Raw genomic sequence first — 25,113 nt, 5'->3', positions numbered from 1 at the left:
AAGTACAGGTTGGCCCTTTAATGACGTACAGCTTACGCACTTCCCGGAAGTGCAGTGGGGACACAGGCCCCATCGATACAACACAACTGCATACATAAGCACTTACTAATAATAAAGCTCTGTTTGTATGCCATTTTCATGGAGTTCTACCGCTAATACATATGGAGCAACAAGAGGAAAAGCCAATCATCTATACAATGGAAAACAAGCCGATTGTAACATGTGAGTTAAAAGGAGACGTTCATTATTTTTTTTTCCAGGTCTTGACAGTTAGCATGCTAGCTGTAGTCACTAGCTCGTTGTAGCTAGGCGAGCTGTCACCCCCATATGAGCCAGCTTGGAGGCGCTGCTTGTGTGTTTGAATGTGTGGCAATTGCTTCTTTTAATTCTACTTGTCGGAGCGATTAATATTCACATACATGTCTGCCATGTCGCTGTCTGTGATATATGCACTGACACAGAACGATATCTCTCAGCTGGCTAGTAGCTACATTGATTAACAGGCCGAGCTAACGATGTAACGTCACGGCTACTTGCTGCAGTTTTGGGAAGGATATCATCTTTTTCCCTGCTGTACAGTCACAGTTTCCCTTGTTAGCAGCTCAGCCACTTGATGTCTGGGAGCTAGGGTCAGTTTGCCATTCATAAGTCCCGTGGAATCTTATGGAAGCTTCTGTATTTTAGGAGCCGGCGGTGGTAGTGGGTGACAGCTTCATCTTAAACCGCAGGCTGCTCCATTTTTTAGTATATGGGTAAACAGAGACTCAGTAAAATCATAATTAAGATTTGAAGGTAAATATACATGTTACAGGTGTTGCAAAGTGGGATTCAGGGAACATCCGGTAGTCCTGTAGATGTTCTCTGAATTTAGTTGTTGCATTGATGGTATGGAAGTCTCCCTAAAAGTCTGGACTTCAGTTGTCCCCCTCTGATTGCAGCAAAGATGGCAACCAGACATATAGCTTCCATCTAATCTATTATTGTCATGTTGGAAAATATAAAGAATGAACGCTAAAGAGATGAAAAAAATGACAATTACATAAATGACACAAACTAAGGCTGCTGTAATACAACATGAAACTTCTAGACATTGTTTGTTAGGTTAGTTATGTTATATGAATGATCTGTCATCCACTGCAGGATGAACTGTGTTCATCTGCTCTGTTGTCACTCACACTGTCACAGGGATCATACTAGTGTTTGCTCTGCGGGGCTGTTTGTTAACATTCAAAGTTCAGTTTAGTTCGCAGTAAACTGGATCTTTAAGGCTCTGATAGCTACAGTTGCTAAACTTTCAGACTCAACTTTCAGATCAGAACATTAGATTCCTGCTGTGTTATCGGTTGATGTCACATACTAATTACTCAACTTGTTTCTGTAGATTCTGTAGATTGTAGGAAATCTCCATAGCCACTGACACCAGGGGTTAAGCAGTGACCAGCAGGTCTAATTGACTTACAGTGCTGTTGTAATTGTCAGCACAGTGTATTATCTTTGTTTGTCCTCCCAGAAAGAATAAAGCCCACTTTGAGGTTTAGAGGCAGACTCTTGGTTTTGCAGGTTATTTGAGGATATTTGCATTCACACAGGAGGAAAAACTGCTTCTGATTTCCTTTCCAGGGTATTTAAAAAACAGGAATTGTACACAGTTTATTGGAATTAGTGCACATACTATGTCTGACAGGTTGAGCCTAGAGCTGCACTGTGAATTCTTCTAGTTACAGGTGGCCAGATTGGATTCACACAGGCAGCACTGGTGCCATTTGAAAGGGAACCTTTAGCTGATAGTTACATTTGCACACTACAAGTGCTGCCTTATGTTTGGGCCATATTTTGTAATGGTAATCTGAAGAGGTGACGTCCAAGCACTAGTGAGGAGTGAGGAGCCAGTCACCTGAAGAGAAACAAAAATAAATATTTGTCTATCTAATAAGTCTAGGCAATATGTAGGGAAGTATTGTACAGTGTGAATAGAGGTGCCTGTTTTCATATGCGTTTGGAACTGCAGCTCTGTTTGCTGCTGTGTATACTTCTTCTGTTTTTGAGGCTGAAGTTCTCTCTTACCTGCAGGCATTTATCTGTATTTTTTTCTGCTTTCTGGCAGGCGAGTCTTTTATAGCCTCTGCTGTAAGTGTGTGTGGGTTGAACTTACATACACATGACACAGTGATTAAACAGTGTCTAAGGAGAGGATACATAGAGGTGTCAACGCATTGACATTGGAGCTTTTTGTACCATTGCCAAACAGTTTTATTTAACCTGTCAACCTGTTGCACTTAGAGCAAACTAGATGCTAAATTAACTGTACTTAATACTGTTACATGATTTTCCAGTTGGCTTGCATGGTACATGGAGTAGTTATCTCTGCAGTACATCATAGCTGCTGGAATCACAATAACAGTAGAAGGCATGAAATGTGTTGGGACAGAATCAGAATCGATTGCTATATAATCTATTGATAATTTCAAAGGCATTTACCAGTTGTTGAGCAGTAAACCTGAAAATAAGAGTTTATTGCTTTGTGTGTGTATTTGCTTCTTCTAATGCTCACTGGTGCTCCCAGTGAGCAGATAAAGAGGCAGCCAGAGCTCTGCTGGCTGTCCTGGCAAACTCTCAACATCCTTTACTACATTCTCCAAAATGGGAATTACATTGGACCTAAAGGGTGTTTTGGATTAAACACTGCTAGACATGGCTTATATGAAGTTTGTGGTGCTATTACAAAATATGAAGTTCAATCTTTTCCACACAGTTATTTTGAAGATGGAGATATTTGATATAACTGTTACCCTAAGCTATTTTATTTTCCTTCCCAGGTGCTGGAGATCAGGGCTTGTTTACGTCTCTGTATACCTCATTGGCTCAACAGCTTCCCAGGGAGCCGATGGAGTGGAGAAGGTGAGTACCGCCAAACCCAAGATCTCTGAATAAGGTAGAACATATCAACTAATGCAGAGATGTTACCAATACTCAGTAAAGAAAATCCTTTCTCTTTATGTCCAGAGTACATTACATAACATCTCAGGCACAATGCATATGCAGTCCACCTTAATAGCAGTAGGGAATAACCTGGCTCTGTTGTTTCAATGGAAAATATAATGTATGTCCCACTTATGACTGATGGATTTGTTATATTTGATGACCTAATATTAACAAGCAGGAGTTCTGGGCACTCCTGGCAGTGCAAGCTGTGATAATGCACTGTTCTGGATGATGCATCAGTGGTTCCTTTGATGGCTGAGTGAAAATACAGGAGATGTCTTACCTTGAATTTTATGAGCTGGCAATCAGAGTCCTTGTTGGACTGTTTTTTAATGTAGTATTGATAATTCATGTCAGGGTTTTTTTTATTTAGTTATTGAGTGCCAAAAAGGATTGAGTCAGTGAAAGGTGGAGAGAGGACAAGCTGAGTCTTAAGACTTGTTAAGACTCATGTCTAGAAGGAGACTATAGACTGTGGCCAGGATCAGACTGTGACCTCATTAACCACAATGAATGAACATAGCTTCAGGGGTAGGTGCAGTCACAGTATATGGGGGAGGATTTGGCTTCTATTTTAGGTTCTACTGTCACTGGTTTGCTGTGACATCATGTTAAAACAACTCCGTACACGGCTCTTTAACATCATGTTCGAATTTCTGAAAATACATTTAACAGATTGAAGTATGTATCACACTTATCATAAACACCATGTAACGGACCCTGGAAACCTGCTTTCTTCTCTGCAGGACATACGGCCGTGCACCGAAAATGATCCACCTTGAAGCTAATTTTGTCCAGTTTAAAGAGGAGCTACTCCCAAAGGAGGGCAACAAGGCTCTTCTCACCTTCCCCTTCCTGCACATCTATTGGACTGACTGCTGTGTGAGTAGAAAACACACACTCTCATTCACTCAGTCATGCTGCTCTCTCCAGCTGGAAGTGTGATGATACTCCTTTTAGTTTAATCACCTCTACTCTACACATTTTGTATTTTTATGTAGTTAAACACACACAAAGCAGGGTGAATTATTGCATATTATCTTCTGAATAATGCTTAATAAATGTCATAGAAGTCTAAATAGCAGACTCTTGATGAAGAGGAGTGTACTGGTTGTTATCTTATATCTGGGTAAAAATAGGTCACAGGCAGCTCTGTATCCCAGATATGCAAACTCATAATTCACTGACCTATTATCAAGTCAACAAAACTCCATGTCCTTGCAAGGCTGACAGACACACATCAACTTTATCTTCACTCTGCACACAAGAGAAGGAAAACGGACAGGAGAAAAATAAGAAGGGAAGCAGGAACCTGCTGCTGCTGACGGAGCAGCTGGTTAGTTACGGAACTGCTGCCATCAGCTCGTGACTCATGACATTTCCCAAGGGCTATGCCCGTACAGTGACAGCCTGTGTGTGCAGTACAGGACACATTTACACCTGTGCTTAGAGATTCACTGCAGTGCACCTGTAAGCCTGCACGCCTGGAGAAAAAAAAACATTTTTCACATTGGCTTTTTTCCACATCATGCACACTCATGGATAAACTGATTGCACTGATTGAAATGTGGAGGTTTAGGCTGTTTCCTGTTGGCACGAAAAGCTCATACTGTAGCATGTAAATCAGTTCTGTGCTGATAAACGGGAAGTTTCAACTCAACCGAACAGGTCAGGTAATTCTTGTTTTTACTCACAGGCATGGTCTGTCAATTTGAAAACATAACTTCTTGGTTACACTTTCATTTAGCGGCTTTCCTCAAAGCTCTGCTTTCACAGCAGAATAGCCTGCTCTCACATACATTTATGTAATGTATCTTAAAGTTCAGAGGGTTACTTGAGTTATAATGCAGAGTAAAAATGTTCTCACTAGCACTCTTTTATATAAGCCATGATGTCACATTTGAGTGTCTCCTGGTGAGGGAATAAACAGCAGTAACATCTGTAAATATAGTAAATTCCAAGTAGACATTATGCTACTAAAGTAAAAACCATGCAGCTTCTACACTGACCAAACCGCTGCAGCCCTGCAGCTGACTGGGATGCAGTGGCTCCCTTTTCAAGCTTAGTCAGGCAAAACTAATCAGCCAGTGTAATTGAAAATTTGTGCAATTTCCACATGCGCTGTGTTTATGTTAAGGACCTTCTGTGACACAGTTAATTAATAGCTTCAAGGAAAGCACACTACAGATGCCTTATGAGCGTGTTGTTTGCTACATGTATAGTGTCATTCAAGTGAGATTCACAACCTAAACATGATCCCACCGCCTCGAAGTGAAAGTTCACGTCCAAAACATTGTGTAACAGCAGGGCTTTACTTTTCCTCCATGCCAGCGGACTGTTGCATAATAACTGACTCATCATATTATATCCAACCTCTACTCATTTCCAGCCAATTTAAGACAAACACTACCCTTCAGCAGCAGCAGTCATTTTCACAGCAGCGAGGCTCTGCTACAGTATTCACTGCATGTGCACAGGTTCAGTTATCATGATGTGTAAACTCGCTGGCTGACATTCTTTTTGTAGCTTCCGTCTTCTGATATTCTCTTCATGTACAAAATGCAGTTAGAGTAAAAGAGAAGTGTTTCCCTGTTTTTCAAACATATTATCAGAATGAACTGATGTAATATACATGTCTAAGTATATGAAACACGTCTGTAATTAATCAGATGATGATGCCAAAGGAATTTCCAACATCCTAGAGTCAAATCTGCAGCTATTAATGATTATATAATTACTATACACCAGTAATATTACTGACACTTCTCAGACTTCCTCTGTGGAGACTTAATGTCGCAGTGTGTTCTGTCTCTTCATGTAATCCCACTATGACTCCTTGATATTTATATCTGGGCTCTTTAGGGGCCAGAGCATCTGTTGCAGCACTCCTTGTTCTGAAAAGAGTTTTGAATTCATTTGGGGTTGTTGTCATGCTGCAGGATGAATGTGGTGCAGTTCAAATGGCTTCCTAGTGATGTTGCATGATGAAAGAGAAGTGTCCAAAAGCATTTGTCTGCTGTACAACATCTTATATATTAAATAAACCTCCAAAGACGGCCTGCATATTAAAAACGATGTGCTCTATCGCAGGACACAGAGGTGTATAAGACCTCAGTGAGGGAGGACATGATGCGCTGGCAGAACAGCTTGCGGACACACAGCTCTGCAGACTGGGTCATCATTGTTGTGGAGACCAACGATACCAAAAAGAAGAACAAGACGAACATCCTGCCCCGATCATCCATAGTCGACAAGATCCGCAGTGACTTTTGCAACAAACAGAACGACAGGTTAGAAAGCTCACAACACACAGTTACTCTTAGAGTGGAGACTGTCCACCCCCCGGACAGGATGCACAGTCTGTATTTGCTACATGTAAGACATTTGTATTTTATTTTTCTGTGGTTCAGGTGTGTGGTTCTGTCAGATCCTCTGAAGGACTCGTCTCGGTCTCAGGAATCCTGGAATTCTTTGCTGCTGAAGCTCCGAACTCTCCTCCTCATGTCCTTCACAAAGAACCTTGGCCGCTTCGAGGATGACATGCGTACGCTCCGAGAAAAACGTACACAGCCCGGCTGGAGCTTCTGTGAATACTTTATGGTGCAGGTACTCAGAACAAGCATGAAAACTTGACTGAAAGAGCGTAAAATGTGCTTCTACTATTTACTACCTGTTAGATTTGTACTGTTTCTTTGAAGACGATTCCTTTAATGATCATTAGACCTCTTATTTGACTAATGCTTTATTGTTTGCAGTTGCCAGTGTTCAGTGCTGTGTTGTATGTGTGTGATTGTGCAGGAGGAGCTTGCCTTTGTATTTGAGATGCTGCAGCAGTTTGAGGATGCCTTGGTCCAGTATGATGAACTTGATGCTCTGTTTACCCAGTATGTCCTTAACTTTGGAGCAGGAGGTATGAATAACTCACTTGGTTCCCTCTCAAAATAAACTTTTGTTCATGCTCGATGTCTTTTTTAAGTGTCATTGTTTGTCTGACGGGTGTGTTCCTGTCTTCAGACACGGCGAACTGGCTCGGCTCATTCTGCGCCCCGGTGCGCAGCTGGAGCGGCTTGTTGCTTCGGCGGCCCATCGACATGGAGAAGAGGGATGGGATCCAGCGTGGAGAAGCCAGCTTGTTGGACCTGAGAAGCTACCTTTTTTCTCGTCAGTGCACTTTACTTATCTTCCTCCAGAGACCATGGGAGGTCACTCAGAGAGCCCTGGAGCTCCTTCACAACTGTGTCCAGGAGCTACGCCTGCTGGAGGTAACTGTACAGCAACATTATGAATACATTTTTCACCATTTGTCAAACTAGTTGAAGGTTTTGCTCAGCCTAATATGGTTATTTTGTTGTTGTTCTCCAGGTGTCCGTCCTTGAAGGGGCACTGGACTGTTGGGTTTTTCTCAGCTGCTTGGAGGTTCTGCACAGGATTGAGGGCTGCTGTGATCAGGCTCAGTTAGCAGCAAACTGTTCTTACACTGTTGGCCTCTGGGCCTATGCTACAGACAAGGTACGAAATAAGAGAATATTGTGTTGTTTATAGCTTTGTCTCTGGTGACTTGTGGAACAGAATTTGTAGCTTTGCACTGCTATACACCACACATCATGCATTTGTCTGTTGGTCATTTTGTCCATGTTAGAACTTCCTAAAAACGGAACAGATGGTATTCTTTCTATCAAAATGATTCCTTTTTTCCTGACTTCTCCAGCTGAAGTCTCTGGGGGAACTCTGTGGCCTGGTATTAGAGAAGGGACCCACATCAGAGGACCTGAACAGGACTGTGGATCTGCTGGCCGGACTGGGGGATGAGAGACCTGAGACTGGTTAGTAACAAATTCTGTTATTAAATAAAACAAATATTTTTAAAACATGGTCAAGTCACATGGGTGATGTAGACAGGGGTTTGATGTACACCCTGGTGCATCAGGTTAAATATGGCCCCGTTCACACTGGAGAAAGTCATTCCAGCTAGAGTAGGATTGAGCCCAGACAGCCTTTAAGCTGGATGCGTTCAGACCTATTTTTAAATCTGGCTATCACACACTTGTGTCCACACTCAATCCGGCTTCATCCAGCGTGTTTGCTGTTCTCCAAACCACTAGGTGACGCCTCGTAATATGGCTAATAATGTGGCTAGCCGGATTCGCTAGCCACATTTGCGTTCACACCTGAGCCACATTTGAGCCAATTGAAATCAAACTGGATTCAGCCGGATTGGAGGTGTTCACACTCGGAAAAAAACACATCTGGATTGATCTGGATGCGGCCAAATCCTGCTTAAGCCACATTTTTTCCCCAGTGTGAACGGGGCCTATGTTAACATTTCCTACTGACACATCACCAGTGATGTAGAACCCTGATATATCAAGCTAGCTGTCAGATGTTAGTAAGAATGATAGTGTTTGCTGTGTGTCCTTTATCACTAGCACTACTTACCCCTGTTGGCCTTCATCAGCAGCAGTTCAGCTGATTCAGGGCTGACTGAGTGTGACAGGCCTAAATGTTTGAGTGATTTCGCAGTTAGTCTGTATCTCTTTTCACCCTTGAAACCATTGGTGAAGCAAAGCATTACAGAGCCAGCTCCAACTTTGTGCTGTGTTTTTTAGATGTGGAATGGCTCGTTAGTGTAATGTTAGTCTGATGAGTGTATTTCTCAGCAGGTTTACTAATTACGAATGCTGGCAGGTGCAGGATGTACATGATTGTCAGCAGTAGTCTCTGTTGTGCAGCTTTTTACAGCGGATATGAAGCAGTGCCTCTGTTGGTTTATGTTGTTTTATGTCACTGGGATGTGTCAGGGCCCTCAGGGTTTTTAGTCCATTTTCATGTAAACATGTGTGAGCTTGTTCGGCCGATAATGTTAATTAAGAAGGAATGAAAAACCCTTTAGAATGCCGTAAATAACTAAGTGTCTCCTTTGTCTTCATCCGCAGTCAACAGTTTGCAGAGCCCGTACAAAAAACTGAAAGAAGCTTTGTCGTCTGTAGAAGCTTTTGAAAGGCACTATCTCGTAAGTCACACCAGTGTTACATTTCAGGTGGAGGAAGTCAACACGCACATGTTCTGTGATGTCTTGGCCCAATTTTTCAATCAATATGTTTTTTTCTGGTGTAATGTCCTGGAAACCTCGGTGGAAATGTTTTTCATTATCTGTCCTTTCTTCCTCCCTCCTCCACCCTGTTGGCTCCCTCTTGCATCAGGAACTCTCTCATGCTGCTATGGAAATGTACCGAGCCATCGGCCGGCTGAGGTCAGCCAGACTGGTGGGAAAAAGCCTGGCCGAGTTCCACATGTAAGGAAGCTGCTGGTTGAATTCGGGGGGTATTGGCAGATCTCAGATTTATCTTGAAGGTCAACACTTTTACAGTGTTGTTTTAGCTTTTTGCCTTCGAGCCTCCTCTCAACAACTATCGACCAATTACTGCTTATAAACACCCACACAGTTCTGAGAAGAATCAGGCAATTAAATAAGATTACCAATTATTTTCAAATATATGCTTGACTAATGCATCTGTGTAGTTTCAGATATTGTCTGCAGCATTTATAAGGCGGTAGAAGAATAGGATTTGTGGGGGCAACTAAGATCCTACTTGCACAAACATGGTTTAATTCATTAAACATAAAAACTTAACGAGAACTTTGTCTCTGTGTGTTTCCATCAGGAGGAAGGGGGACCCGGCTCGGGCAGAAACCTTCTTACAGGAAGCTCTGAAGTCATATGTGTCGGAGGGGTGGAGCCTCCCTGTGACTCACACCAGGAAACAGATTGCCGAGTGTCAGAAACTGCTGGGCAGAACTGATGAGTATCCTTCAAACTACTGACAACATCCATCAGAACTAATTACAGGCCAACGTCACAGTCCAACAGAAGCAGGCTGGAAATGCAAAAAAAAGTCAAGCAGTGTATTTAGTAGTTGGAAAGTTGTTAAATGGATTTGTGTGTGTGTTGTTGGCATCCTTTACAAACCACCGCAGCTACTTGCAAACCAGTGCCTTGTTGGCTGGTGATGTGAATCTGACTACAGAGGAGAGGAAGCACTTTTGTCAGGAAATCCTGACATTTGCTGGGATTTCTGGAGACCAGTGTAAGCTATCAGCTTTCCTGTTACATCAATAACTTTGTGTTTTTTTCATTTTTTTTAATCAAATAATGATGGGTAAGAAGCAGATTCAACTTCATTTATAAGTGATCTGTATTTTCTGAGCTTTTCCTTTTGGTTTCATTTCCAATTTGCACCACCTGCATGCTCGTTCTGAAGCCACAGAATTCTTCTGTTAGTTATCAACACCTAAGTTTTTTTTTTGTCCCTTCACAGCTCAAAAAGTGACTCTCAGCATGGGCGTCTTCACACAGCTCACACAGCTTCAGTTCCATCCAGCGACTGCCTCTGTGCACTCTGGAGCCGTCCTGAAGGTGGAGCTCACCCTGCGGTGTTTAATGCCCATACCGGTGAACATACAGCAGCTGGTCGCTAGCATTCACTTTGACGTGGATCATGGAGGGACTCACGGGAGGTCCAAGGGAACTCAGAGACAAACAAACCAAGGGACAATAGAGTTTACCCAGGGTAACTCATCAGTGGGCCCCCATTCCTACTTGGGCACCGGACCTGCGTTAGAGCTGGATGAGATTCAGGACAGAAGTCCTTCAGACAATTCTCTCAACTCTACAGGAGTTGTGTGCAAAAATACTCACCTGCTAATGCGTCGCCACGACAGCAACTCGCCACTAGCCACGCCCAACTGTGTCAGCCCTCCTACTGTCGCCATGAAGGAAGGAGCACAGATGCTGAAGGTGCAGGATGTAACTTTAAAACCCGGGAATAACAGCATCGTCTTCACAGCACCAGTAAGAAACACTACTATGAACAAAAGTAATGTGTCTAATGAAAATGTCCCTCTTACCGTCTCATTTTCTTCCTTTGCTCTGTCTTTCTTTGCAGAGTGGACAACCAGGAACGTACACATTGCGTCAGCTTTGCGCCACAATCGGCGAAGTGCAGTTTGTCCTGCCTCATATCTACCCATCAGTCCAGTATGAAGTTTATTCTCAGGAGCCGCAGCTCACCGTGGAGCCTCTTGCAGGTCAGAATTCTTTATCTTTGTAATAAGACGGATGAAATTAGGTTTTTAAAATTCAAATTTAAATCATGTGCGTTCCCTCTTTGTATTTGTTTTGGCATCTTCAGAGCCGCTGCTGGCCGGTCTGCCTCAGATGGTGAAGTTCACTCTGTTGACGGGTCACTACACTGTGAAGAAAGGAGATGCCCTGCAGCTCAGCAACACAGACACCATGCCCATCCTGCCCTCCAGCACCTGCACCGCCCGCACCCACAGCCCTGCTGCTGGTCAGTAACTCCATCAAAGCTGATAAAAAAAAATCCTTGTTGATGCTTTGGAGTTTGGAGTTTTATATTTATTCTACCTTAGTAATAAACTATTGTAATGGAACTGTGGGAATGTCTCTGTATATGGCTAATGGTGTTGGTGTTATATCCCTTTTCCCCACCAGAGGCTCCACATTACTGTTGTTTCATCATCTTCTTCTTTGTCCCTTGTCCGCATGTGCAGAGCTGGTGGGTGAAAACATCCTGTCCATCCAGTCGTCTGAAAAAGTAACCAGCATCAGCCTTCCTCCCACCCCTCCTTACCACACTCTGGAGTTCCAGCTGGAGGTTTTGTGCATCATCCCGTCTGGATCCGACCGGCCCGCCAACGAGAGGCTGACCAACGGAGAGGTCCGCCATCGACCACGCAGCTACAGTCATCCTGACACACCCATGACAGCCATCGACCAGAGGGTGAGACAGACTAACTTATAGTTTTAGTGAGTGAGAAATGCACAGTGAAGGCATTTCACATCACCTTCGGACTTTATATTATATTGATAATGTGGGAACATTACAGGTTTTTGTTAGCATGTGCTTACTCTGGGTGTTACACTAATACAAGACTGATTTTAAGATACTGTAAAACTGTCTCTTTGCAGATGTCTATTGACTGTCCATGGTCGATCTACTCCACACTGCTCGCCCTAACCTTCTACATCCCCTTTAAGACGAAACACTCACTGCTTTCTGCTGGTAACAGGTGAGGCTTCATTTTCACAGGGATATCTAAATGCATTATAGACTAGCTGAGTGATCAAAGTCATCTAAAGAATTATTTTAATATTAACATGATACTCTTAATCATTGACCTGCATGTCTGACCTCTGGCCTCACAGGAAGTACGTCCAGGTGTGTGTGCAGAATGTGTCAGATGTCAGCTTCACACTGGCAGAAGTGAAGCTGACAGAGAAGCAGCACGCATCACTGGAGCTTCAGTCTCTCAACACTAAATCACAACAGGTAAGCAAAAGAAATGCAGACAAAAACATCTGTAACATTGAAGGTTAACTTTCATGACTGTAAGTGTTCATCTCAATGATTTTCTTTTCATGAATATCAGAAGAACATCATCCATGAGTTTACATGTTCTGCTGTGTGTGTGTGTAGCTTCTATGCAGTAAGCACAGTGTGTTCTGCTTGTGGGAGGTGAGGTGGAAAGAAGACCTGCCCTTGTGTCTCCAGTGCGTTTTTTCCGCCAACTTTTCTCCATTCAACCAGGACATCTCAGCCTTCAAGCCCTACCACTACCAGTTCCAGCTCGAGAGAGTCACTGTGAGTCCACAGAAACACACCATCATTGGCCAACATGCCAAAAAAAGAGGAATGCTGCTTGGTTTTTCAGTTTGTGCTGTCGTTACTATAAGTACAACTTCTCCTTCCTGCTGTCAGACATTGTACAGCGTGCGAGCGGAGATCGTGCCTCCTGCTGGCGAGCAGCAGTGTCGCTCTGGTTTGCTCTGCGGACTTGAGGTGTGTATAACACGACTGACTGAACCTGCAGAGGGCGAGCTGGCAGAGGAGAGCAAGACTGACACTGATGGTCTGAAAACCACCAAACTCATGTATGAAGGTATGTCATCAGCTGGATTATTGTAAGGATGATTAATCTGTAAACTGAAATTTTGACTTTACTGTAAGGAAAAACATTATTACCTGTAATTTTGTTCCTTGATATCTGGGATTCTCCATTCTCTTTCGATAAATTAGACTAAATACCGTATTTTCCGGACTATAGGTCGCACCAGCGGGCCAGCGTAAATCACTACGTTTTTAGCATAACGTTGCCTCTTGAATTCCTCCTAACTTGGTGCGGCTGCAGGGCATTGAGAGTGAGACACACACATTTCAACAAGTCCTCACACGGAGAAATGATTTGCTTCACCGCACAGAAATTCCCATCAACATCCTGTAAATGAGTCAAAGGCTGACTACTGTGCACTCATATAGCTGTCTGGAATTAGCAACCTATCGACCAATCAGAAAATAGAATTCCTTGTTGCCAGGTGAGGTCTGAGGCTCAGCTTATAGTCCGGAAAATACGGTAATAATTGACAGGATGATAGAAAATCATCTTTAGTGTACAGGCAAAATTAAAAGTAAAAAAATCTGTTTACATCAAGGGTTTTTGTCAAATCAGATATTTTTCACCCCATTACAAAGCAACAGCTAGAAACCTGAGACGGCAAACATTAATTTATACATAACTTTAGGCCCGAAGAGTTGTAGGAAAATTCACCGTTCTGCAGATGATACAAACAGGGACTTGACGTCAGCATGTTTGCTAACAAAACATGAGTTATTTGAGGCCTTACGTCACATGCATGTGTGTGTCCACAGTGGCTGACAGCAGCAGTAACTGGGCGGTGTGTGGGAGAAGTTCAGGGATGGTGTCGATGCCCATGACAGCCAACGCCACCCACAAGGTGCAGATTGAGGTGATGCCGCTGTTTGCAGGGCACCTGCCCTTCCCAAAGATCAAAGTGCTCAAGTACCTGCCTCACACGGCTGCAGTGGCAATTCAGCCAGACCCTGGTAAGAACCGCTGACTCTAAAATCACAGGCTTACATGTTTATGGTAAAGAATGGAAATTTAAGCAACAGGAAGTGCTGCCTAAATGGGTGTGGACGCTCAATAATTAGTTTATTTCTTGGCACCTACAGACAGCTGCGTGGAGAACGACAGTCTGTCTCTACTGGACAAAACACTGGACGACCAGGCGGATACGGCGAGCATCCGCAGCCGGGGCAGCGTCCACTCCGTGGGCAGCGGCGACCAGCAGCAGAAGGGCGTGGCCATGCCACGCCTAGAGCCCTTCAGCCCTGGACAGGTGTTCAACCACACTCATGCACGTCAGGTCCTGGTGCTGCCCGCCACCGATGACCACATCATGGAGGTGAACGCCACATGACACAGGTAGCCAGATGGTCCGCAACCTTCTTGAAGGACAGAACCCAGGCCCCGAGTGGACTCTTCTGAGCTTTTTCTCCGGGGCAGATTGGGTCCATGAGTCCATGTCAAATACTGCCGCCGGTTACCGGCATGGACTCTTCCCCCCAAAGCATGAAATGTTCACATCACTGGAGACATAATGGACTTAGACAGTGACGAGCCAATGACATCTGCTGATAAACTTAAATAAAGAGTTTTCTTTGCCATACGTTGTACATAGCTCATTGGATGGATTTATAGGTATAAATATATAAAGATATATACGGACCGCTTCGATCGGCGCCTGTCAAACTGAAAAACACTCCTGATTGTCCCACGATGCACCAAAGCCCTCGATGTGTGTACGCCTCGATCAGCTACTCAAGTACTGTAATGTTGACTGAGTGTGTCCGGCTGTACGTGCTGCTCTGAGCCTCTCAAATCACATTTTATTTTATTTAAAACTTTGCATTCTTTACAATACACTTCTGTCCAGGAAGTACACACAAATCTTCTCCTTGGTGTACGTTAAAGCAGAACATCATCACATCAGATTATTTTGCCATCTATACTGAGCCTCATTGACCTGGAGGAGCTCAGAGCTCTCTTCTCCATGTTGCTGAATGCAGGTTTTGGTCAGTGAGATGTTGGCTGATCAGCAGTTGTCACTCAAGTCATGTAAAGCTGGGCTCTTGACTACCAGAGTGTTCTGCTGATTTACCACCAGAGGAGGAAATCTGATTAGATCCTCATTATCTGGTAATATGAGCAGTTTACAGATTTTGCAACTCTGCAGACTCGCAAAGGATGCCCCCAATTAATATGGAACGTGTTGTTAGAGCTTAAAGAAGAGACAGGAGATGTCCCAGAAGAGATGATGATGTTGCCAAGCAACAGTAAACACTCTACATTAAGGAACCTGCATCCAAGTCATAGATGCATGCACAGTATGGCCTTCTTTTCTGCACAAATTTGCGGCTCTATAATCAGAATCAGCATCTTGATTAATATCAAACCATGAGAGCATCCTTAGTGAGCTATTCTGAGGGTGAAAAATGTAACTGGAAACAGCCTTGGAAGCAAAACTGGTGTGAAAACCTCCTCTTGACCGCCTCATCCTGACACTTTTTTTTTTCCCTGAGCAGTTTAATTATAGACGTCCAACCAATTCTGGTGCTTGCTGGTCAGTTAAATGGAAATGGATTAAATTTGCCCTGCTTACTAATGAATCAAGATAATAGTAATACATTTTTAACGATCAAAAAGACCTGAAACACATGTTCTGGTGTTAGTTTGTGAGCTTAACCCCCCCCCCCCCCCCCCCCCCCCCAAAAAAAAAATCTTAAAATATTTTGTTTAAAAGAATATTATTAAAATGATAGAAATACTCATTATTATGGATTTATTTAAAAACATCAGCACAAAACTCTTATAAAACCAGCGATGACCTGAGAGGCTCAGAATGTGTGTGTATCGATGTGTGTGTGTGTGTGTGTGTGTCTTGTGCTTCTGTTTAGCTGTAGTCCTGAGGTTTTGTGTGTGTGTGTCTGTACGAGTGTGTGTGTCTGTGTGACCTGCTGAGACTTGAAGACAAGAATCAGCCAGTGCACATTACTGTCTATCTATTGTCAGTGGATTGTTCATATACTGTGCGTGTATATTTATTCTTTGTGTGTGTGTGTGGGGTGTGTGTGCGTTGCCAAATCCACGTCCGAGCTATGCACACATACCACTGGTGTAGAATGGATGAATGAAATAAGTCACTGTGGTATTTATTCATTCATTTATTTGAAAGGATGAATGTTGACCTCTTCTCCTCACCTCCTCTCCCCTCACCTCCCTTCACCCTCCCTTCTTCCCGTCCTCCCCTCCTTTGTGTGCACGCCCACACTACAGACTCCTGCTCCTCTTTGACCACTGTACATACTGATCTGTAAATAATGATTCAAATGAAAATCATCTTTGATTGCCAACTATATTAAAAAATCATTGGAAGTGACTGGATGTGTTTGTGTGTCCATAAACATCATAGATGCTGCTTTATTTAAACGACAGACTAACATGCAGTACCGCCAGCAGACACTAGATGGCACTATACATTTAAAACTGCAGTACATGTCTTTTATTGGGATAAAACCACCAGATGGAAAAGTAACTTATATTTCAGCATGGCGGGTTCAGGGACTCACTTGAGTCCTGATTCATTTATGATTTGAAAAACATATATTAAAAAAATAAGAATATATTGAAAAAAAATTCTATTCTAAGATTGTAAATTCAACAAATATTTATTGTCAGACAAAACAAGATGCTTAATCCTGCATGTTTGTACCTCCAGAGTGTGTGAGTATAAGTGCTGCATAAAAATGTATATTTTTGATATACAATATATATATCAAGTCAAGTCAAGTCAAGTCAGCTTTATTGTCAACTCTGCTATATGTGCTGGACATACAGAGAATCGAAATTGCGTTACTCTTCACTCCGCAACATATAACATGTAACTAAAAACTAAAGATAAATATAAAGTGTAAAAAATGTACCTACAATGAGGCACACACAAAATACAAGGCACATAATGAAGGCACAATGCAGTAAGAGTGCAAAAGATGTATAGTGCAAGTCAGTGCAGTTGGCATAATATAAACAGGAATGGTTTAACTTATAACAGCTTATTGAGACTGGTATGAGAGTGCAAAAGATGCAATGGTGCAAGACAGTGCGGTTGGCATAATGTAAACAGTCCAGGAATAGTTTAAGTTATAGCAGCTTATATGAGACTGGTGTGACATGACAGGGTGAAAGTGGCTGGTGCACAGAGTTCCTTTGGTAAAGTGGCTGGTACAAAGAGTTCCTATCTTGGGTGGTGGTAGGGGTGAGGGGATGGTGGTAGGGGTAGGGGGTGGGGGGTGGTGTCAGGGAAGGGGGAGAAAGTGGGGCACAGCAGGGAGAGAGTTCAGCTTCCTGACAGCCTGGTGGATGAAGCTGTCCCTCAGTCTGCTGGTCCTGGCCCGGAGGCTGTGCAGTCTCTTTCCTGATGGCAGCAGACTGAAGAAGCGGTGTGAAGGGTGGGTGGGGTCTCCTGTGATGCGGAGGGCCTTTCGGGTGAGACGGCTGTCGTAGAGGTCTTGGAGGGAGGGGAGAGGGACGCCGGTGATCCTCAAAAGAGGTTTTTCCAGCGCAAAAACAAGTCTAAAAAAATTCTGATGACATGAATCTTCCTGGTCGCAACTCCCATGCCTTTCTCCAGTGTGAAGACTCTGACCTGATTCATCTGTGTGTCATCAACAGTGTCCTCCTCATCGTGAGGAGTAGCTTCTGGGATTCTGCAGCTCTGGCTCTTTTTAAGGAAAAACAGAAACTCAATCAAAAAGTTCAGCAAAACCTAAGATGCTTTGAACTTAAGAGTCAATAAGCAGCACAAAAACATCAGCATACACATGAGTTTGAAGCTGGAAATGTCTTTAGGGTGGAGTTACTCTGACTTACTGTTCAATGGTGTCCATGAAGTGCACTTTGATTTTTATTATTCCCTCATCTACACTAATTAAAACTAAAACTAAAAAAGTCTTTTTTTCACTCTGTGTATTGATTTGCTAGTGATACAAGGGAAGTTGTCGCCCTCTGCAGGACAGCTGTGGTGTTCAGAGACAGACTTCTTTCTGGATTATTGATCATTATGCAGAAAAAAACTGTTTTTTTGAACACAGTATGCAATAAGTAAAGTGAACTTTATGTTCTTTCCAAATATTATAGATTATATTTGTTTGCTGTTACTCTGAGGTCTTGCAGACAGTTGTAGTTTTGTTGTTCTCTCTGAGGTCAGTCTTCATGTGTCCCTCCTCCTCTTCCTCACCTGCTTATCTCCTCATTAGCATAATGACGCAGCTGCGCACCGGGAGGTTTCTCAGGTTTAAACAAACCTCACAGGTGAGGGATCAGCAGATCCCGCTGTCATGGCCTCCCTGCTGCTGCTGGCGCTGTGTTCTCTGAGCGTGTGTGCTGTCCCGCACGTGGAGGAGATGAGGAGCCAGGAGAGGCTCTTCCTCAGCTCCCTGGGGCTTTCCGCGCGGCCACGGCCCGCGGGGAGCCGTCAGGCCCGGCGCCACGTCCCCTCCGCGCTGTGGAGGATGTTCCGGAGGTCGGAGAACATCCAGGCCCAAGACAGCGACCCCTGCACGGTGGCCGAGTACGGAGTCCGCGGGAACATCATCCGATACGTGCAAGACCAAGGTAGGCACAGTACGGACAGTGTGGAAGTTAAACAGATCAGATGAAATTAGGCTGTGAGACATGTTGTAGAAACATAGAGAGAGAGAATTGTTTTTATTTGTATCCCACCTGCAGGCATGGTGGTGGTGGTATCATGACTCGGGCCCTGTTTTGCTGCATGTGGGTCAGAAGGACCTACCACAATAGATCGAAACTATGAATTCTGCATTATACTTGTGAATTGTGAAGGAAAATGTTCAAAATTCAGGAAGTGTCTTGTTATACACACAGCAAAGGTTACACTGAGCAGCCAAACTCTTACTTTACTAAGTTTTCTTCAAACGACTAAAGTACACAACTAAAGTAAGATAAAGGACTTTGTACAATCATGCAACATATGTGCAAGTGTCACATTGTCAGTGGTGGAAAGTAACTTAAGTATTTGTACTTTGTTACTGTACTTAAGTAATTTTTTATGTATTTCTACTTTACTTAAGTAAAAATAATAGTGCATACTTTATACTTTTACTCCATTACATGTTGCAGCTGTTACCTGTACTTTCTGTGTCTGTAGTTCCTTGTTCCATGTGATGAACACAGTGCTGGACTGATGAGAGGTCAGACTCTGCATGGAGGTGGTGTCACGCTGCCAGCTGTGTTTCTATAATGAGCCTCAGTCATGATTCCGGTGCTCTGGTTCAGTTAGCTAACTAGTTAGCTGCTGTCTGCTAACACAGGTCCATCCATTAATGTCTGATGAACATGAATCATAACATGAATCTACAGCAGGAACACTGACACAGTAAACATGCTGAATGGCTGTTTGTTATCAGCAGCCTCTCTGTTCACTTGATGCCCACAGCCTGCCTCATGATACACAGACCTGTCCATAGCTGCTTCTGGCCTGGACATGTACATTAACTACACATGGTCCATTTTCATTTAAGATGATTTCTTTCATTATTTTAACCTGTTCAGATCCTTTGCAATGGAAATCAATCATATATATTCGGTGTGTGAGTACTTTTACTTTTAATACTTTAAGTACATTTAAAAGTACTTAAGACTTTTACTTAAGTAGGATTGTTGATGTAGCACTTCTACTTTTACTTAAGTATATATTTTGCTGGGTATTTGTACTTTTACTTAAGTACCAAGCTTCAGTACTTCCTCCATCACTGCACATTGTTGAACAATATGTGTGGATGTGGCAGTGATGCTGTATGTTTAAATGTTAGAGGTTCAGTCAGTGGTTCTGCAGCCTTGATTTGTTTTTTTTTGTCTGGCCGTCCTTGCCTTCACCCTCCTGCTGTCAGCAGTGTGTGCTGTTTGATGATGCTGTGTGGCCTCTTTGTGACCCGGGTGTTGTAAGTGTCCTGTGGTGGTGGGAAGGCTGCTCCATACATGAATTGTGCTGGAGAGCCTTCCTGACCTGGTGAAAGTTCCCGTACCAGACCATGATGGAGTTTGTTGGGATGCTACACAATCTGAGTTTGGAGGATAATGATCCACATTCCCTCAGCTTCCTGAAGATGCAGAGTCTCTGTTGAGCCTTGTTGGTGATCTGCTGTCAGTCATGTTAAAATGCTCCTGTCCCTGTTCTGCAGGCCGGCTGGTGTCTGGCTGGAGCAGCAGCTGTCAGGCTTGTCTGGAGAAGCAGCTTTTCTTCAACATGTCCGTCCTGCAGCCGGTGGAGCTGCTTTCTCTGGCTCAGCTGGAAGTCAAGTTCCACTGGAAGCCCCTCAGGCCTGCAGAGCTCCTGCAGGGGCCGCAGGCCATCAGCGTGTCTCTGTATAAGGTGATCCGAGCCACACTGAGAGGAGCCAATCCTCAGGCCAACCGCAGACTCCTGCTGTCCCAGTCGGTGCAGCTGCAGCCGGAGCCCACCTCCATCACCATGGACCTCACGTCGCTGGCAGAGAGTTGGCGCAAGCCGGGACGTAACTACGGTTTAGTGATGGAGCTGCTGCCTCTCGGTGCAGATCCAAAGGAGCTTGTTTCTTTTTACCCTGGGAACTCCCTCCCAACCCTCACTCTGCCCCTGGTCCAGGCCTCGCTGGTGGCCGTGTCCCTCAACCCCCACCAGTGTCGCTCCAGGCAGAGGAGGAGCGCCGTCCACCTCCCTGTGACGCCCAGTAACGTCTGCAAGGCCCGTCGTCTCTATATTGACTTCAAGGACGTGGGCTGGCAGGACTGGATCATTGCCCCCCAGGGCTACATGGCCAACTACTGCCACGGCGAGTGTCCGTTCCCACTCAGCGAGAGCCTGAACGGGACCAACCACGCCATCCTGCAGACCCTGGTGCACTCCCTGGATCCGCACGGCACGCCACAGCCCTGCTGCGTCCCCATCCGCCTGTCCCCGATCTCCATGCTGTACTACGACAACAACGACAACGTGGTGCTTCGGCATTACCAGGACATGGTGGTGGACGAGTGTGGGTGCCGATGAGGTTAGTGGACGTTTCTGACTGAAGCCAGATCACCAGATATCCACCTGGCTGTTTTCTTTTAACCGTGTTTGTCATTTACAGTTCTTGAATTGCTTTCACTGCTGTTTGTTTAGTATCAGTCAGGATGTCTTTGTCATTTTAAACAATGTAAGATTTGTCTTAAACCGGGAAAACAAGAAGACTATAAATAAAAAGTTTGAATTAAAAGCTCACCCAGGTTGTTTTTTTAATTAACTTGCAAGTTAGTGTAGTTTAAATTGAAGATATGAGACAAAGTGAGAAAAATGTGTGAGACCAGAAGTTTTATCACATCTTTGCTTTTAAAATCTCACCTTTATCGCCTGCAGAGTCCTTAAAAATGCCTTAAATGACATTAATTGCACTGTTAGACTCTGACTTGTATTGCAGGAGTTACAGCAGTGGCGCTCTAACTTCAGTCTTTGTCAGTTTATTGGCCGTTTGGTGAATTTTCTACTTAATAAAATGAGTAAGTGTAACCATTAAGGCTCTGTGAACACATCATGGTTTTCTAGGAAAAGCAGCAGGTCTTTTACTTAAGGAGCTGGAAGTTACTTTTATGTACGATGCTTGACATAATACATGACTTCTTCTTGAGTGCAGTTTTCCAATCTAATAGTAGCCTGAAGGAGAAATCTGTTATATCTGGAAAAACTATGCGCTAAATGACTTTTAATACATTATTCAAGCAACCATAACGAAATTTCTTTTGCCACATTTTAAGGTAAGAAAATCAAACACTTTATGATATAACAGCAGGAAGCAAGATTCCAAAGATCACAGCAACATGAATTCAGATAAGCAGGTTTGTTTAAGCGTCTTCAGAGCTCCCCTGCAGTCCAAACTTTCCACCGACTCTTTTATCTCCTCACTCTGCGAAATTAACTCTCTTATCTCACCTTTCTGCTTGATAACACACTCCCCCACCTCACCCTCACTGGCTCCCCACCCTCCTACCAACTGAGCCAGACAAACCACTGGGGTTGCTGTGGCGACCAGCCGTCGTCACGGCAACCGGAGGAGGCTGGCAGGTTGTAGTAATTAGTGAGAGAGATACAGAGAGAGAGAGAGAGAGTTTGGGTGTGAAGACGAGGAGAAACAGTGCAAAATGTTCCTGTAACGTTCCAGAGAGAAATGTGAGTTTAAAAAAACAGAAGTTTCATTTTTTTTTATATAGGGTTCAGTTTTCTTTTCTTCATGAATGAAAGCTATGAAGCAAACATTCAAACTTTATTAAGAGTGTTTTTAAAAGAAAAAATAAGTAATCTCCTAAAATAAACACATTAACACCACGTCTAATTAAATACAAGAAGTTGATAGAGTTTTACTTCGGCTCTGCTTGTCCTTCACTGCTAAAGTATTACCAACACATACATCAGGAGGGAACCAAAAGGCCTCATTTCATCACCAAGGACATGAGTTGTATATCAAATCATTTCCACCTCGTCAAACTGTCTCCTCACAAACCAAGAGAAGCACCACGGCCTAATAACGTGTGTAAATTTAATGTCATAGTTTGTTTTAAAGTGTAAGAATTAAAGAGGCGGTTTAAAAACAGCTGTGGCAGCTGGCAGTTGTAGGTGTTGGTGTTTTCTGTGCTTGACCTCACTGTGAGATGGAGACATGAACAGACAAAAACTCCTCCATGGAGGTTCCAGCCACATGGCGACAGTTCCTCTGTCTGTTCATAATCAGAATCCTGTTAATTGCTATGTAAGTGAAGAGGATTCACATTACTAGGAATTTGCCTTAGTGATTGGTGCATACATAAAACATATAATAATTAACATGAAATAAGATAAAAATAAGGTAAATAAGATACAATAAGGTCAAGTAAACAAGGTAAATACTGTAATCTAAGAGTAAAGCTATAAATTGACATGACGTTACAGACGATGAACAGAACAGGACATGAATAGTGGTTGTAGTTGCAAACAGACCCTGATATGAGAGAGTGTAACAGTGTAACTGTTCCTGAGCACTTTAAATGCTCATGTTACGTTGTGTAAATGCTCGCCTGCTCTTATTGGCTCTGCTCTGCCTGTAAAAGTTCTGAGTATAATTTGGTTTGAACCTCAAAGGTAGAGCAGCTGTGTGTTTCTACAGATCAATAAATTAAAGTTGAGGGGAATCACCTGTTGTTTGTAAGTGTGAGGGAGTTTAATCAGGTTTAACTTCACATGCTGTGTTCCCAGTGAGAGAAGCACCACTGCAAAGCCTAATAAAGAGATGTTTTTTATTTTGTTTGTGGCTTGTCTATCAGTCAGTGAAGGTTTATTCAGGAGGAAGAGAGAGTAAGTGTTTCGGTTTTAAAGACAGGAAGCAAAACACTTGTGTGAGTCTGACTGTTAGAGATAGAGTGTGTATGGCTGCTCCCTGAGGGGAGAGTGGAAATGACTTTGTCTTTGACAGAAAAGAGCTGTTGAAGCGCCCGAGGCTCCTTCCTCTTCCTGTCTCCCTCTGCTGCTCTGCTCTCTCTCTCTCATTCATCTTCCAGGGCTGTTCAGCAATGCTTCACATCAGAGCAGCGTAAGGAAACGGCATCGCTGCATTGTGATTAGGAAAATTAGCAGCAATGTTTTCCACTGATTAAGACACAATAAAAACTAATGTGGTTTTATTCATATTAATTGAAAAGTTTGACTTCTTGAGTCTAAAGATGCACATTAATGTACTTTTACTTGATTCTAAGCAGCATACATGCATAAATGGAGCCTGTTTAAACACAGACAGTCAAGTATTTCATTAGAAATCAAACACGTTTCTGATGAGCTCCAGTGGACAGAGAGCAGCTGTTCTTGCAGGCTTTTACTCTCCCTTGTTACCTTTAGCTTAGCTTTTACCTCCTAACACCATTCGACAGGCTGAATTGCAGCTAACAGCTACCCAGCTCTGGGTAGCTGTATGACAGCGTGTGGATCTGTTGTGGTACGTCCCCTATTAGATGGTTTCTCATGGTTGCACTACAGTCGATTAAGCGCTCTGTACTTAGACCTAAACTCTGCTGGTACATGTTTCCTGTATTGACTGGCGTCGTGGCCTAAGTTCATTTCAAAAAGAAAAGCTTGCCTCTGCCTCTTTTCCTTCCTCCTGTAGTTTCACTCACATGTGCACAGTCAAAAGAGGATGAATAATCAATACCAGTCAGGATGGAGCCTGCAGAGGCAGTACAGCATGACTCAGCCATCCTGGCTGAAGGTGGCCGCTTCAGTCTGTATTTCTATAACGTCAACAGGACGCACGTTTATCTGATCTTCACGGTGTCTTAGGAAAGAACTGGCTCGTTGACTCGGTAATGTTTTTTTGGCAGAAAGAGACGCCAATCTCTCCACGATCTGGTTGAAAATTTATGTTGTTTGGGTTGAAAAATGGAGTTTTATCATCTGAGGGATGGGTCAGAATTCATTAGGAGGTCAAAAACGCACATTAACTAAATAATGGATGGCTCTTCTGAGCTCTGCCGCCCCAACCTCCCTCCAAAAATCCAAAAAACAGCCATTGTAAAATGGCATGCATAATTTAGTCCAGCGGTGGTGTAAGCAAACCCCAGTGAGAAAAGTAGAGCTTCTGTTAAAAAAACACAATAGAAGAAAATAACTGAACCGTGATACGTTTATATTTGTATTTTTAGAATATACTGAAGGCCTACTTGTTATCCAGTCCAGACAAATGTAACTTTAAGTGAACACAGACATGTAATAATTTGACATTTAAATTAAAAAAAAGCATCAAATCCACCACGTGTGTGTTGTTAGATATGATGTGCTTGCTGATAGTGGAGGTTCTTCCAGGCCAGTTTCTCATTTTTTTAAAAGGTGTTTGAACTTTGTGAACCTGTGAATCAAATACTGCTCAGCTCAACCAGCAGGGGGCACTGTGGCTTCAGCGGAAAGTCCAGAGCTGCAGTGGCTGCTTTTTGTACCTACTGTGGCTTGATGTTCATCCATGTGTACACACACACACACACACACCACGAGGTAGCTGCATGGTTAGCAGTGGTGCTGAGCAAACCGCTGCAGAGAGGAAAAGGTGTGTGTGTGTGTGTGTGTATTTTATGATTCCATTATTTTATGTAGTGTCTCAGTAAAAACTTTTAGTTAAACCTCGCTGCTCTTCTCCTAACAAGAGG

General features: G+C 43.4%; 2 protein-coding genes across 2 annotated transcripts; both read left to right on the top strand.

Annotated features, from left to right (window-relative positions):
* Positions 1-45: 45 nt before the first annotated feature.
* trappc10 (trafficking protein particle complex subunit 10) lies at positions 46-14,530 on the top strand. The gene is made up of 23 exons (XM_028393671.1): positions 46-222; positions 2,817-2,898; positions 3,729-3,864; positions 6,073-6,272; positions 6,393-6,588; positions 6,781-6,892; positions 6,997-7,244; positions 7,345-7,491; positions 7,691-7,805; positions 8,916-8,992; positions 9,183-9,274; positions 9,645-9,785; positions 9,958-10,067; positions 10,299-10,831; positions 10,926-11,067; positions 11,172-11,330; positions 11,554-11,783; positions 11,972-12,072; positions 12,209-12,332; positions 12,480-12,644; positions 12,762-12,942; positions 13,710-13,904; positions 14,034-14,530. The coding sequence occupies exons 1-23, from the start codon at positions 162-164 to the stop codon at positions 14,279-14,281; spliced, it is 3,795 nt and encodes a 1,264-aa protein (XP_028249472.1). The 5' UTR covers positions 46-161; the 3' UTR covers positions 14,282-14,530.
* A 3,727-nt stretch (positions 14,531-18,257) lies between these two features.
* gdf3 (growth differentiation factor 3) lies at positions 18,258-20,965 on the top strand. Its single transcript, XM_028393672.1, has 2 exons — positions 18,258-18,534; positions 20,121-20,965. Exons 1-2 carry the CDS (start codon positions 18,258-18,260, stop codon positions 20,963-20,965), a joined length of 1,122 nt encoding a protein of 373 aa, XP_028249473.1.
* The last annotated feature ends 4,148 nt before the right edge of the window (positions 20,966-25,113 follow it).

This window comes from Parambassis ranga, chromosome 21 (genome assembly GCF_900634625.1).
Source record: "Parambassis ranga chromosome 21, fParRan2.1, whole genome shotgun sequence".
NCBI classification, from domain to species: Eukaryota; Metazoa; Chordata; class Actinopteri; family Ambassidae; genus Parambassis; species Parambassis ranga.
Note: the sequence above shows the minus strand (reverse complement) of the source record. Positions and strands in the feature narration are given on the sequence as shown.